Source organism: Anoplophora glabripennis, unplaced genomic scaffold (genome assembly GCF_000390285.2).
Source record: "Anoplophora glabripennis isolate ALB-LARVAE unplaced genomic scaffold, Agla_2.0 scaffold123, whole genome shotgun sequence".
Lineage (NCBI taxonomy): Eukaryota > Metazoa > Arthropoda > Insecta > Coleoptera > Cerambycidae > Anoplophora > Anoplophora glabripennis.
In genome coordinates this window covers 1,084,099-1,100,889 of record NW_019417073.1, presented here as the reverse complement: position 1 = coordinate 1,100,889, position 16,791 = coordinate 1,084,099, and the positions used below count along the sequence as shown (strand labels likewise).

The window sequence follows — 16,791 nt, the reverse complement described above, 5'->3', positions numbered from 1 at the left end:
TTTCCAGGAATTTTCATAATTTGGGAATTTTCCCATCTCTAATTGACGGTTTCCGAGACATTTTGATTTTTAAGCAAAAATTGACATGTGCAGACTGCCAGCAAAATTTAGTTTTCCCGGAAACATAGGTTTATTTTTTTGTGCAAATTGGAAATTTTTTAGAGGATGATCTAATTTATCGAATTTGATATGAAAATTTTCCAGTTTTTATACAGGGTGATCAAATTTTTTTATTGAATATGTAGTTCAGAAAATGTGAAAAACTCGAATTTTTAAATGGAGACCCCTAATTTTTTAAACGTATTTGCATTCTGCACTAAAATTAAGTGTAACTTTGTTAAAGTTTCCCTTTAACTAAACCCAGTGGTTTTCATTTTATTTACGAATAAATATTTCCCTTTTCTTAAAATGTTTCCATTTGTTTTGCACATTTTAGGTTGGCCGTGATAGGTACGTAACGATCAACATGACAACTGTCACAGGTTTATAATTGTCAAATTTACTTTAATAAATAAATGTTCAAAATGTCTTGCTTCAACTTCTTAATTTCTAAACATTTTTCACACCTTCGGACTAGTTCCTTGTGGGTCGCTGCTCTAATAGAATGCGGTGATAGATGCTCAAATGCTTGCCTTATTCTATGCATAGAATTTTTCTTTACTGTTATTGGAGTACTATACACACTATTTTTAGTGTCCCAAATAAAATAGTATATATCACCGGATTCTATTGGAGCAGCGACCCACAAGGAACTAAATAAATTTGACAATTAAAAACCTGTGACAGTTGTCATGTTGATTGTTACTTACTTGTCACAGTGTACCTAAAATGTGCAAAACAAATGGAAACATCATTTTAAGGAAGGGGAATGTTTATTCGTAAATAAAATGAAAACCACTGGGTTTAGGTAAAGGGAAACATTAACAAAGTTACACTTAATTTTAGTGCAGAATGGGAATACGGTAAAAAACTTAGGTTTCCATTTAAAAATTTCGAGTTTTTCACATATTCTGAACTTCAAATTCGATAAAAAAAATTTGACCACCCTGTATAAAACCTGGAAAATTTTCATATCAAATTCGATAAATTAAATCTTCCTCTACAAAATTTCCAATTTGCACAAAAAAATAAACCTATGTTTCTGGGAAAACGGTCTGCATGTCAATTGTTGCTTAAAATTCAAAATATCTCTGAAACGGTCAATCCTAAGTATGGAGTGTGCTACATGTTTTCAACTTAAGAATAGATGCTCTTTCCAAAAATGCAATAATATACAGGGGGCTCCATTTAAAATAAGAAAGTTAATATCGGCTTCCGGTATAACCAGAAGTACGATGACCTTGAAAATATTTTAGCTTGGTAGGCCCCACGGTCCGTATCACACCATCACAATTCCAAAAAAATCCTTCGAGCAGTTTCCCAGACATCTATCGCTGGAGTTCGTGTTAGGAAACCCTGTATTTCCATACAAAATGCCACTCGGTATTCACGGTACATTTTCGGAAGTATCCCCCACGAGTAAGGAGCTTCGACTGTATTTATTAAAAAATCTTACCTATCAAAGTACAGTTCTGAATAATTTTTAAACGCGAACAGTTAAAGAAGTTCCGAGGGAAAAAGGCCAACAAATAAGTCGAAAATATCTACAAGGGAGCTTTGAAAATAGTGTTAAGTAACGACTTTCCATTAAAAAAAATTGAGTCGTAGTTTCTATATGTTTTTCTGTATTTACCATCTAGCGTTTTTCTTTGTGAGACAAAAATATCAACAAAAAAAATTGAAATTAAAATAAATATGCAGAATTATTTATTCGCAAACTTGCCACTCTAGTATTTACGAATAACATAATTTGTTCATTCTGAACAGGAAATCAACTACCCAGTGTTGCACAGAGGTCTTAAATCCTAACTAAAAAGTTAAATATACATTTTTATTTAGACTTTACATAAAAAATATCTGAAATATGTGATGCCCTATTAGTTATATATTTTGTATTGGTGATTGCCGGGTGGTGGCGCGAAAGAAGTGAGTGGAGAGATGTGCGCGAGTGGACTAGAGAGAGGAACGGCCGTGGCAGTGGGGAAAAATCAGTGGCCGTGGCCATATGTGGAACCACAATTCGCCAAAAAAACAATAAAGAAATCGCCTTATTGTTAAAGACAAAATACCACAAACAAGTATTAGTAATAGTGTGGAAGTTGTTGTGAAACTGTATTTAAAAATAAATTACCAAAGTTGGTATAAAAGATTATCTAGGAAATATTTCTTTCCCCTCCAGTTCAAGAGCCCGAAATACATAAGAACTAAAGAAAAAAAAAGAAAAAAGTTCATCTCAAATATCTTTATAAAAATGTTTATGGCCTCTTTCGACAAAATTTGGGGTTTACAAAATCCACGAGTAACTTAAGAAACAAATGCATCCACAACGTGGTACAGATTTTGGACTAGAAGCATCATTGGAACATTTTTCTTCAAAAATGTGTCTAGTCAGGCAATAAGTTAATGGTGCACGCTATCGTGACATGATAATCCAGTTTTCTATTGCTAAATTGCAAGATGTGGATGTAGACGGTAGACGACATGTGCTTTCAACAAGCCGGTGACACATGCTGTACAGCCCAAGAAACAATTCAATTACTGCAGAAGTAATTTCCTGGTTATGTAATTTCCCGTTTTGGTGATCAACTGGCGACTCAAATCATGCGATTTAATGCCGTTGGACTTTTTTTCCTTAGTTAGGGTTTTTGAAGTCTAAAGGTTTATGCGCCAATAAACTTACGACCACCCACCCCATTTATGCAAAACGGTCATGGAAAATTTCGACAAAAGAGGGCATATGTAGAAGCAAAGCCATGCAGGCCCGACCCCATATACTGTTCCATACATAACCCTGAGCACATACATTTTATGAATTTATAAAAAAATTTACAATTTTTAATTAAAAACCTGCGTTTTCTATCAAAATTTTCTATCACGCCCTGCGTGAATTTATAAACAATCTGATAATTCAATTCAATTAATTTGGATAATCAAACGAAACTGTAAACACCGTAAACGAAATAAAAATTCACTAACCTTTTGAAGACAAATTCTTTGCGAGTATGACTTGTGTGGGTACTCCACGGTCAACGCATCCCTTCTTTTTAATTGCCGAGTACCGATCTTGTGAGGCGTTTGGTACAACACACATTATCATATGAGGGTTGTTTTTCGTTATTATATTCTCCATTTGATCTAAATATGTCTGTGATCGATCATCTGGAATATCAAAAATCCTGGGCTGACCTATGTCCCAGCTCATGCCCCTAGCCGAACGCTGGAGACACTGTACAAACTCTTGGCAAGGTCCCTTGAATTTCGAAGGGCAGATGATGGCAAACTTTTGCATCACTCCAGGTACAAACATAGGAAGAGCTCTTAATTCTTTGGTCCAATCTGCTTGATTTCCTGCTGAATATTTGGCGTTGTTTCCTACAAAGCACATTTGATATATATTATTAATCACCGTTTATAAATACAGAGCACATAGGCACTAAGTGCAAAAATGTGGAGTGCGATTTCTTCTTGAAAATTGAATATTAACGGAGTTACATAAAATTCAAAATTTTTATTTTATTGATTATTTATTGTCTTCAGTGCACAAAAAAAAATTTCAAAACTTTTTTGCGTTTTTTCATTTATTAAAGGTTATTAAAATCGAATGTTCTCTTGTTAATCATTTCCGTGAAAAAATATATTTTATGCTTTTCGACAATATTTTTAACGATTGTTTCTGTCTAAATCCCGATAAATTATTATTTTTAACTTTCACAATTTTTATAAATCAAACGATATTCAATTCTGAGGTAGATTTACGAGCAATTACATTACATATTTAGATCCACTACTCACTAAACTGCTAGTCAAATATTAACAAAAAACTAAAAAGATCAACAGAATCAAAATTATTAGTTTCACAACTTATCAGTCCAGTTCCAATATTACTGTAGAAAAAATTAGGAGTTTAAAATTGTAGCAAGAAATTTAAATTGTGGAAAAGTTTCAAAAGTTTCATTTTTTACAAGATTTTTAAACTGCCAAAAATATCAATTTTAAATTTCATACGAATATTCACTGCCTCAAAGATATGTGTGTGATTGTGCAAACGCAAATAGAACCGTGGGCTGATATTTCCATACAGGGGCAGTTATTTACTATTTGTCACATCCCCGTTACAAATCCAAAATCTTAAAACCTGCTGAAATATTGGCCTCCATATTTGATGAAACTTGTGTAACTACAACTATTGAAGAAAATAGTGATGGTGATTTAGCTCCGATTTTAAATAATTCTGATTGTAGTTATACGGGGTGATTCAAAAAACCGCTGACAGACTTCTAGGGTAGATAATACATAAAAAATTAAGACGAAAAGTTTTAATAAACATAGGGTCGCAAATGCCTCCTTAACGAGATACAGGGTGTCAAAGTTTCTGTAAAATTAAACATTGTCTGCAATAATTCCAAAATGCCTAAACATTTCTATTTCAAATTTGCTATGCGTAGTTAGCACCTTAAGACCAATGTTTGATGTACAGCTCAAAATTTTATGAGCAGCAGTGTCGTAGAGACGGGGTCAACGTCTCTTTTTTAAAAATATTTTCTACGCCACTGCTAATTTTGTCAAAAGGGCACTATTTTCGTGTAGTGTTCAATTGTCTATGGAATTGGTCTCTTGCAAAATTTGGATTAAAGCAACCATTTTTAAGAGAAACCTTTGTAGAGAATTTGAGAATTTGTCCAATTTTATTTTCATTAAATTTAGTTTCGCATAGTAGGCTTGTGCTATTCAAAATAAAATTAAACATCGCCTGTCACTAATGTCAATGTGTACAAGTGAGTTAAAACTAGATTATAAGCTTCTTTTTGTCATTTTTACGCTTTAATTTTATGGAAACTTTGACGCCCTGTATATCATTAAGGAGGCATTTGCGACCCTATGTTTATTAAGATTTTTCGTCTTAATTTTTCATGTATTACTTACCCTAGAATTCTGTCAGCGGTTTTTTGAATCACCCTGTATATACTTTAATGATTGTTTCTGTCAAACTAAACATCTGGATTTTATTTTTTTTATCTATGTTCCACCAATTCGATTCTTCTGTAATTTTTATATACTAGAAAGCTAGGGAAGTCCGCTGCACCGGACTTGACCTTTCACTCCGGCCTTCGGCCCACGAACCCGAGCTCCGCGGTGCATTCCCTGTGGGTCTGTAAATAAATAACATTTTTCAGAAAAAAAAAAAATGAGACCCTCCTGCAATTCCAACCCCGGACCTTCGGCTTCGCAGTCGGGAGTTTTCAAAATGAACTACGGCGATCTTACGCTGGGTGGAGCCTGCACGGGCTATTTGAAACCTTGGGTCTCCGCGAATGTAAACAGAAAATTGAAAATGTTCAAATCAAAGTAGCGTCTCTAAAAGATTGGAACCGGTGCTTAGCGGCAGAATAACGACTCACCGTGGCCCGATCGGCCGGGAAAACGTGTTAAATGGCAAAATTTATTTTGACGTCTTCACTGATGTTTGTCTCCATTTCCGTTTAAATATCGGATATGCTTTGGTTATCTCTCTCACACCGAAAAATTTCGATTTTCGGCAAGGACTCTTTTGAAAGTGGAAATTTCACATAGAAGGCGCGAACAGATCACCTTCAGAATACGACGTTGGGATAAAAGAAGGACCGAGGGGGGCCCCTCAGCTCACAGCATGGCTCACGAAGAAAGAATTTGATAAAACCATACGCCTCTTTTTGCAGTCGAGTGTGGGAGCGAGAGTAACCTTCAACTTATAATATACAGCATGTCCCGCTGTAATGTCCGGAAGAAGGAAAAGTTCTTTATTTGTGGGATTACGATAAAAAGTTACTCTTTGTAAAAACTTCTGCGTGTTCCAAAACGGTCAAAACTGTTAAAATATTTGTCATTTGTCAGCTGCTCGCATTAAGAAAAAAATTAAAATTTAATTTTAATCCCCTGATCCTAAATGACATCCCTGATATTTTTCGATATTGTCAAAAATAACAGTACTTTACTCTTAGCGACTAACAATATTTTTCTAAATAACACACATTTCTGAACACCCTATATAAAAAATGACAAATATCTTAACAGTTTTGACCATTTTGGAACATGCAGGAGTTTTTACAAAGAGTAACTTTTTGTCGTAAACCCACAAATAAAAACCTTTTCCCTCTTCTGGTCATTACAGAAACAAATAAGTCAAGCTAACTGGGGGGCAGAAGTCTGATTAAGTGTCAAGATGTTTTAGACGAAGTACAATAAATTCAATGTAACAAACTCTTCATTAGACGCTGGTGCAGTTTTTATATGCTTAATCGGCTATACCATTTGAATTACCTAAAAATGTTACAAAATATTAATTTACGAAAAAATTACTTCAAGGCTATGTAATTCCATTAATATTCAGTTATCGAAAAAATGCTATAGTGACTTTACCATTATTTTTATGAGCTAATAACCTTCAACCTTTTGCTTATAGTTTTCCAATGTTCACTTTTATGTATATCGCAAAAAAAACTTACCTCCCACTATGGTCTCCGGTGGTAATACTCTGCCCGTGAATCTCACCAAGGAATCGGCAACATTCAAATCCCATCTTCTTATCTCATTCATACAATCCTGGGAGTTTCTCATTCTGCGACTGAACTCCATCAGTTTTTCGATACGACCCTGCGGACCGACACGGGTGTGATCGGCTAATGCTCTCATTAAATGGAAATTTTCGCGCTGCCTATCAGTCAACCCGGTCAACTGACACAGTTCCGGTACCAATAGCACAGTTTCCGGCATGCCGGCTCTTATCTCCCTCGGTTTGCTTCTCGATACCAACATCGGCTGATCCTTTACTTGGACGTTGATGTTATACTTCTGGTTGCAATATTGTATGAATGACATCTGCGAACCGTCACGCATCGTGAAAGTACTTTCCGGAGTCTTCGAAAAATCAACATCGTCGATTCTGTACGTCTTGTTGTTGTAGTAGGTAAGTACTATGCTGCCGATGATCTTCGACTGGAACTCTTTTCTCATGTTGGCTCCACGACATTCCAATAACATGTCGTAAACGTTGTCCATGCGCATCACTTTGAACTGAACATCGCAGTTCATCAGAATGTCTCTTTCGTGTTGGCGCATAGACGTGTAGTATCCGGGCCACAGTTCCATTTTGTGCTCGGGTAGGCTTATCTAAAACATCGTTGAGCTGGTGTTACAATAAGCGTATACCAAAAAATAACAAATACACTGTTTATATGCAAATACCAAATTAGGAACTTGTTTATTTTTTGAGTGCCTACGCAGAATGTTCCGATATTCCATGCAAATAACCCAAGTTCTTGGAATCAAATTAAGACAATTTAATTAAATTTAACCTCCACTCAAGACACTTTATTTAACCGATAAAGGGCGTTAATGTTGGTAAAAAAATATAAATTTTTTACCACACGTTTCTAAAATGGTTTGATATTAATTTAATTTTGTGTGCTAATTTTGCGTATAAATGACATTTTTTGACGTAATAAATATGCAGTTTAGTGCATCTAAAAATGCATGTGGGCAAGACAATGCTGTCATATTTAGAAAATGGTGTTAATGTTGTCATTTACCAGGCACGTAAATATGAAACTGGAATTTTTGAATACAGGGTGTTAGAAATTGGTCTGCTTTAATTTTAACTGACGACAGAATACATTAAAAGAAACAAAAAAAAAACTTATATGACATGGGTCCTAAACTCAACCATTTCCGAGAAAAAAATTATCATAGTCTATAACTTGATGTACAAAAGTTCGATTAATTAAGGAATATTGACATTATTGCGTGCACAGAATACCATAAAATACAATGTTTATCACTTTTTTTGAACTTCTTTATGTAAGCACTCTAAAAAATAATTAGTGTTGTAATAAATTTCATATTACAATGTGACAACGGCGCGGCGGATAACACGAGGTACTAAGTTGTCCAGCATTACGCAATTCAATTGGTATCTGGAATTGGACCGTGTCTGAGTATTTTTTGTGTACCACTATTTCCTTTCCTCGAGGTGTTTTCCAGTGAGTGGAAAATTGGATTCGAAGGTGTCGTGCGTGCATCAAAAATGGTGATGGACATTTTAAGCATATGTTGTAGTTTGTTTTGTACTTGTGCCTTTAAAAATTACTGAATTTTGCTTGTTTGTAAGTACCTAAATTATTTTTAATACGTATGATTATTTGGATGACGTGAATCTTTGGGTACTTTAATTACATATTTTTTAAATTCATAATTTGATTAAAAGACACGTTCCTGTTTTATGAGATTCGTAATTACTAAAATTCGAGTTAAAATTTAAACACAATACAGACTTTATACTACAAAATCGATACATTTTATTTTATTTATTTAAAAATTGGAAAACAATTGTCTTGAAATTTACTAAATGTTTCACAGTAATAGAATAGAATACACTTTATTGACTTTTATACATACAATAGTTGTTTACATTTTTTCCGTAGGATAAGTCTGCTGTGTGCACATGTGGTATGCACCAGACGTGTAGCGTTAAGTTAAACGCTGTTGTCACGTTGTGATGAAACTCCCCAATATTAATACTCTCTGTATTTTTAAAACTGTTAATCTTACAGTCCTGTAATATACAACTTTTTTGTTCATTTATGATTACTCTATCTCATGCTGAAATAGTGGCAGTCAAACTTCTTACACCCTGTAGAAAACACATGTTTATTGTATGAAAATGATAGAAAACCTTTTATTTAAAATATTGTCCATTACTAGCTATACATTTTTCCCATCCGTCTGGTATTTTGTGGAAGTCGTGCCGAAAAAATTGTTACGCTATTGAGACAAACCAGCATCCAGCCATTTTTGTAAATTTTCATAAGAAAAATGCCGCTCTCGGGAAGTGCGTGTCCCTTCAATACAAATAAGTGGTAATCAGACTGAGCCAAGTCTGGTAAGTAAGCCCCATGTGAAAGTATTTCCCTTGACCAGTTTGGCCGTGTGTGATGGTGCATAATCATAAAGCAAGATCACTTTGTGTTACATTTTTTGATGTTCTGGTCATTTTTTACGCAAAACTTGATTCAAATCAATCATTTGTTGTCGGTAGCGTTCAGTATTAACGATTTCATAACAGCTCATAAAAGATCACACCCTTCTGATCCCACCAAACACAAAGCATCGTCTTCCATCCACAGCGATTTGGCCTTGTAATTTCCAGGCACAAAAATCGACATGTTCAAAGCTTAACAAACTATGTTGGAGTAAGGAGCTTCCATTGTTGTTGGGAGTTAAAAATTTTTGTCAGATCTAAACAAAGCAAATGGTACCAATGACGCGACTTGACGGTAACTACATTGACAAAAAAAATTCTATTTCAGTTTTTTTTTAATTTTTATAACCAACAAACACATCTTTCACCGTTCAATTAAATGATATTTTTTATATTGTGGGGGACTTACCCTGTACAAGGAATATTTGGTCTACCTATGAGAGTTAATTAAGTTTGTCATTTCAACAGAACAAGTACTTACCCTTGCATTTGGGTCGAAGTAATTCCTGCCGACCAACTGGAACTGCATATAAGTCAGGCATTTTCTGATTATAATATTAAATAGTTGGATATAATGGTTGTCAGTCCAGGCCACGTCTCCTACCAATCGAATGGTTATCCTGACATTTTCACCGTTGGCGGTTTGTACAAACACTTCCAACGGATCTGGCTGAATACGAGTTGTCGTATATAATACTGTCCCGTCGAATAGATATCCAAGTATCTGAACGTTTTGCAGGCCGGTGCGAAGCAGAGCCTTCTTTTGTCCAGTATGATCAATTTCTGGGTTGAAATCTACCCGGTACTGGTTAAGGCTCCACTTGCCGGCTTGTATAAGGGCGAAGTAATTCGCGCTTAGCTGAATCTGCTGCCCAGAACTTCCTAAATAAGAAATCAAATTTTTACCCCATATTTATTATATATTATTTAAAATAATTAAGAAGAATTAAACCAACAACTAAACAAAATACCGATGATTGTTTTTAAAACATTTTGTAACATTCACTATCGGCATAACGTGAACGTCACAGTTTTTTAGCAATATCATTCATTTACAACAATTAACACCTTGAGATCCGAGCATTTGTCAGTAAACACCGCAAACACAAACATGAGCAGAGCAATAATGTGGACGGTTCGTAATAGGAGCATGTCAGTGTATCAATCAGCATTCTGTAAATTTTGGGTGTGATCATAAGATGGAGTGAAGAAAAATGTTTAGATTTAATCGAATACAAAAATACCCCGATTTTATTGGATCTAAAAGATTATTACTTTTATAAAAAACATTTAAAATGAAGATGTCTAGGTGACTATAAGTGATGTACTAAGTCCGCCTACAATTGCTGCAAAATGTAAACAAATATGTTACCTATATGTTCCATTAATCTACCAACGAGGGTTTGACAAACATGTCAAAGTCACAGCTAATTGTCTTGCACTGAAATAGCTTCCCTAAAGGTATCTTTTTTGAATTCTTGGTCTCACTAGATCGATTATATATTCAAAATCTGAAGAATCAATGTGTGTAAAATTTTTGTAATTGATTGAAATTTCAAATCTGAAAGTAAAGCAGAGCCATTTCTTTGTACAAAACATGTTTTCAAAATCTTTGTGAACATTTATAATCTTTCACTATATTATGTATAAAATATACACCATGTCTCAAGATGATAGAACAAAATTTATATTTCTTTTCCAATTTTTTGTCACTTTTCTGAATTATTTTCAAGTTTTTTTGACCCACATTTTTTTAATAAGACACTATATTTTATAGTATAAATAGATAGCCCTTTTAAAGACGAATTCAGCGATATAAAGTTATACCTTACTTTTTTGCCATAATTGTCACTATAAAATATTCTTATTAAAAAAATGTCGGTAATGTTATAGGTCTGTCAAACATAGGTCAAAAAAATAGAAAATATTGCACAAAAGTGACAATTTCTATTTACTAATTGACCTGTTTCAGCGATTTATTTAAATTTCAAATGGAGAAAAAAATTTTGTTTCATCATTTTGGGAACAGTGTATAAGCAGCACTTAGCAGTATAGTTCTTCCGAAGTCAGTTGAATATGCAAAAAAACGTCTGGTAATAAAATTTAATGAGATTCATAGGCGTCCCTAACAAAATTTTCTGCTAAAGGTAAAAAATCATAATAATTTGTATATGTGTAGAAAATTTCTATTATATGGCCAACAACATATTTTAATTATTTATGTTCTCAAACAATTTTATTGATCATTATATTGGTGATTACATTATTGATTATATTGGTGGTAAATTTCGTTTTGTTCAGTTTCAAAAGATCTCCAAAATGTCGTGATAATATTAGTAAACAAAATATCCCTCTTATTTCTCCCTTTCTCAATTATTGTAATATAAAAGATTGATAGAAGGTGCCTATAATAAATTAAAATTACCTGATTCACTCCAAATTCCGCATTGCTGCACTGCACTGCTGGGCAATTTATGAACCATTTGTCGTCTGCTGTGATTTATTGCCCAGTAGCCCAATACAACTGTAATCGTTTTCTTTTACCCGCGCTCGCATTCTTCAACTGAGCGTCTACATTTCCATCATCATGTTTAATTCGACCAGACCTGTTTATCGATATGGCTAAATAAATATGGGAACAAGTTTTTCAAATATTTCAATGCCGAGTTGCTGCGTAGCGAGCGAGCCTGGTACATACCTTGACGTTATTAATTCTTCAATTGACTTCGGAAAAACTATACAATGGCTCGCGTACACATTGTAAGCTGATACTGACTGGTATAGTAAATTTGCTTCAATTAAAGAGAATAGCTTTACCTCAGATAAATCACATGTAATTTGGAAATCCATCTTTAAAGATAATGCCAGTTTGTTAAAGATTTATTAAAGCTTCGTTGTCAACCTACTCCGTGACATTGTGCAGAATACCCCCAACACAATATAGTGAGAAATATACATCTAGAATTTTTGTGTGCAATTTATTCTCCAATCCGTACCTACAGGGTGAGCAAACTATTATAAGGACTAAGAGTCATTTTATTTGTAGGTTGGCATGCCATTCATTACAACTGAAATAAATTTACACCTTATTCACTTCCTCTTTGCCTCCGCTACAAGAGCTGCCGTTTCACACTAACTATAAGTTATAATTTAAACTTGAAAACAAAATCAGTTACTGCAAAGAGAGGAAAACTGAAACGTTACCTTGTTTCGACTCAAGAGTCGCCGGTCTGGTGCGAGTAATTTCTCCACGAATTGTTGTTCTACCACGGACTCCTCCATTCCCGGCACCACGGCTTTTATCTTGAGTTCCACTTCCTTCCGCTGCTCCTTGCAACACTATATTGAACAATTTATTTTAGCATACATACTGATCACTGATAGGGTGTCCTACGAGGAGGTATGCAAATTTTATGGGAACATTGAGCGGGTAAAAATGAGTAAATTTAATTGAATGCCTATTCATACCTAAAAAACGTTACTTCTAGATCAAGGTTATACGAGTTTTTTGCTTATTTTAACCCGACGAATATTCCTTAATTGTGTACTACCTCGCGACACATCTTTATATTCTGATGGGGTATGCACATTTTTTAGATACAAAGCTGGAAGATTGATGAACTCTGTTACCTTTATTCCAAAAAATGAAAAAGTTACTGCGAGTTAATAATATATTTTACCTCTCTGTTGCTCTACGATAGCTTCTGTGTCTCCACCGCCTCCTGCCCCTTGCCGAGAACCACGTCCAACCAGAGGCTAAAGCAAAAATTGATGTAATATAATTCAGTGTTTCTATAATTAATAAATCTTCAAAACCAACCAAAATCCGATAGATAAGTTATCCATATATTGAAAAAAAGACATTACAGTTTAAAAAATCAGCAATGTGTAGGTATTAGTATTCCTTTGACTAGGTAAGCAATTGACAATATCAAATAAGATTACAGTAATTTTGCGAGAAATATTTGCTGTGATAATTATTCAACAATAAAACTTGGAAGCAAAATAAAATGAAAGCAATTATATCATGTAAGTAAAGATATTAGATTTTCAAACAATAAGGGTAAAAGTTTAATATAGAGGCCACTATTTTTTACATAAGAGAGGTATAGTTTTTTACACATCATGTCTAGCATGTCTATGCGCTTTAAACGAGGTAAATAAAAACACAATTTATTTAGGGTGTTATGGTCTTTCGGGTTGTTACGCTGTGGCTTATGTACCTGACAAGTTAGTTACAAACTTATAATACACTTCCTTAGTCATAGCTAGGAATCTATGAACTGCCCTTGTTGTTTTCGGGTTAGGCTCCATGGAAGCAGACTCCCTATCAGAAACCCTAGGTTTGTCCTGATATTAATTCCATTTTTTTTTTTAATTTCAATGACCGTAGCCAATATCCATAGATATCTAAAATATGACATGGTTTGCTGAAAACCACTAGATAGCACATATTCCAAAGATTCACATCTTGATATTTTCATTTTAAAATTTTATGAAAATTTCATTACTATTCAAACATTTTGTTGTTTACTCATCATTAAAGAAAGTTAAAATTGAATCAAAATTTGTGAGTTTATATGTCTGAGTACTGAATTTTAAAGAAAAAAAAATCTAACAAATTCGGTGATGCTATTACAAAAGGTTGTTGGCATCAAAGCAGTTCAGTAGATGTCCGGGCTAGCATTGTTGGTGATCACCAAATACGGACTTTTTACGTTCTTTTTTGTTATCAAAATTATCTAAATTTTAGAAAAAATAAATTGTACATTCTACTACAAGATATGCCTTTAAGATATCAAACAGGTGGATTGGTAGAAAGTGTAATCCACTTGTTTTTGGTGTGATTTAGTCACATGTTTACCAACAGTTGACAAAAATACACTTAGATTTGCCGTAAAAAATAAATTTTCAGATAATAAAAAAAAATAAATTTTTTTTTTATTCAATTGTAAAGCAATTAAACACACAAAATGCAATAATTCAAGCCCTATTTTCTCAAAAAAAGTAGCTTGTAAAAAAGTTCAAAAGACAACTTGGTTTTTTAACTTCCCATATTTTACTAAAATCAAAACAACCGAGGATAATACAGTAAAACCTTGCCCTTCTCAGATTTAAATTTACGCGGTAGCCATCCATGTCACATTTTCTTTGTCATTCGAGGGACATTTGCTTTGTCGTTCCGAGTCCGAATTTTACACATAATTCTACAGATGAAAACCTGATTATGAGAAACTGTAAAATCATAAGTGTACATATGCAAGAATTTACATAACAAATTCTTGGCCTTGTCTCAATTCATCAATTTTCAAGGATAGTATAAACACACTTGAAGTTACATATTTATTGCATTCTCCATAATAGGGTCCAAAGCAGTGCATATGTATGAGCAGCTTTTAAAGTGCTAGCTTGACGATTGATGGTTGGGACTATGATTTTAACTTAAAAACTAAAATCATGTTGCTTTGAATTTAGTCTGAAATTTACGGTCGCGTAGCTTAGAAAATGTATTAAATTCTTTGCATTTCTTTCAATTTTTAACACATAAATTAACAATTGGGAAATTATGTCCTTAAAACGCAAAGCTTCTGCCATGGACTGTCTATAAAAAGACCCAGAAAAGTATTATCTTTAAGTGATAAAATTAAAATTTTAGACAAACTGAAATGTGGCTCAAGTGCTGCGTCTGTTGCATCTGAATATGGACTAAATGAATCAACTGTCCCATATATTAAAAAAGCAGAAGACAAAATCAAATCTTCGGTACAAGCTTCAGATAAACACACCCTAAAAGCCGCTTATGTAAGCCATAGAAATCTTTATTTAGAGAAAATGGAAAAAATTCTCAATTTCTGGATAAACGAAAACAAACAAACAAAAATGCTCATGATAATTAGAACTAAAGCTGCAAGCATTTTTCAAGACCTTCAGGATTCTGTACCTCTCACAACAACAAGTAAAGAACCTGAGCTTACTTTCCAAGCTAGCAGGGGCTGGTTTGATAATTTCAAAAAACGTTTCAACCTTCACAATTTAAAATTGATAGGTGAATCAGCTTCCGCCGATCATGAAGCCGCTAGGACCTTCCCGGCTAAACTACCCGCGCATATTGAAGAGAAAGGATACCATCTGGATCAAGTATTTAACGCAGATGAAACGGACCTTTTTTGGAAAAAGATACCGACCAGGACGTATATATCACGAGTGCAAAAGTAGTAGCGGGATTTAAAGTTGCCAAAGATCGTTTAACTTTACTGTTTTATGGAAACACTTCTGGTGATTTTAAGTGCAAACCATTGATAGTCTATCGTGCAGAAAATCCTCGTGCATTAAAAAATAAAAAAAAATCTGAGTTGCCCGTTTTCTGGAGAGCCAACCGGAGAGCTTGGATAACTGCACAAATCTTTGAAGACTGGTTCCAAAACTGTTTCTATACTGAAGTAATAAAATATTTAGAGAACAAAAAAAGTGGCATTTAAAGTTCTACTTTTAGTAAGTGGATACACAACGAAGCTGATACAAACATTGAAGTAAAAAATTAAAGAGAAGAGAAATAATTAAAAATTTTTTAGAAATACGTAGACAAGTGGGGAGGGAAGGTTGCGAAAATATAAAGGCCAAAGATGTGGAAGAATTGACCCGAAATGAAGACGACAGTCTTACTTATATACAGAACTTGAAGAACTAACTCGACAAGAGTTCGTTTTGAGTTCAGAAGAGGATGAAGAAGAGCCCAGTGTTATGAATCCATTAACAACAAAAAGTGTACAAGGAGTGTTAGACAAGATGTCGCAGTTACAATGTGAGATCATTGAGATAGATCCAGATATGCAGAGGAGTATGGTTATTAGCAGAGGATTNCCTCGTGCATTAAAAAATAAAAAAAAATCTGAGTTGCCCGTTTTCTGGAGAGCCAACTCCGGTTGGTACAAGGAGTGTTAGACAAGATGTCGCAGTTACAATGTGAGATCATTGAGATAGATCCAGATATGCAGAGGAGTATGGTTATTAGCAGAGGATTGGATAACCTCTTTTCACCATACAAAGAACTTTTAAAAGAATTGGAAAACCATCAAATTCAGAAAACAATGACAGACTTTTTTCAGAAGAGGTCTATTCCAGAATCTGTCCCACCAAGTACACAAAATTAAGTTTGTAAGTGTTTAAGGATTTTTGTTTCTGAAAACTCATTTGCCTCATGTTTTAAAATCGATTCAATGTATGCTAAACCTTAAACAATTATGAAATTTAAAATTCATATGCATGCAGAAACATATAAATGTAGTATCTTTGATTTTGTTCCAGAATAAATATACATAAATATATAAATAACTGAATTCTGTTTCTGATATTTAATTCCGTTTTAAACACTAACACAAAGCGCTTCGAGGGAATCTTCTGGTACCTACTCCCCGCGAACGGCAAGGTTTTCCTGTACTAAAAATATTTATTTTTACTTCTTGTCGTCACTCTTGTGCATTTCAGTAACTTAGATTTTATTTCGAGATTTGTATTTCAAAGATGAATTAGATGTGATGAATGATTGACAGATAGAACAGAAATTGTCAAACTTGATAACAAATTTTAGATTTCAGGTATCGAAAAATGTTGTTTGATAGGATTTGTATTGGGGTACACATGTCTACAAGTGACCCATTTTTAAGTATAACGTCACGAGC

The 16,791-nt window shown here is 34.0% G+C and overlaps 1 protein-coding gene across 2 annotated transcripts in view; it reads right to left on the bottom strand.

Moving 5' to 3' along the window:
- The window catches only part of LOC108903903 (piwi-like protein Siwi), a 34,802-nt gene that overhangs the window by 5,656 nt on the left and 12,355 nt on the right, over positions 1-16,791 (bottom strand). For both annotated transcript variants that reach the window (XM_018706246.1, XM_018706244.2), the window contains exons 3-7: positions 12,793-12,868; positions 12,317-12,451; positions 9,594-9,994; positions 6,582-7,245; positions 3,076-3,471 (exon numbers count right to left, since the gene is read on the bottom strand). In XM_018706246.1, coding sequence (XP_018561762.1) covers positions 3,076-3,471; positions 6,582-7,245; positions 9,594-9,994; positions 12,317-12,451; positions 12,793-12,868 — 1,672 coding nt within the window. The remainder of the gene's footprint in view (positions 1-3,075; positions 3,472-6,581; positions 7,246-9,593; positions 9,995-12,316; positions 12,452-12,792; positions 12,869-16,791) is intronic.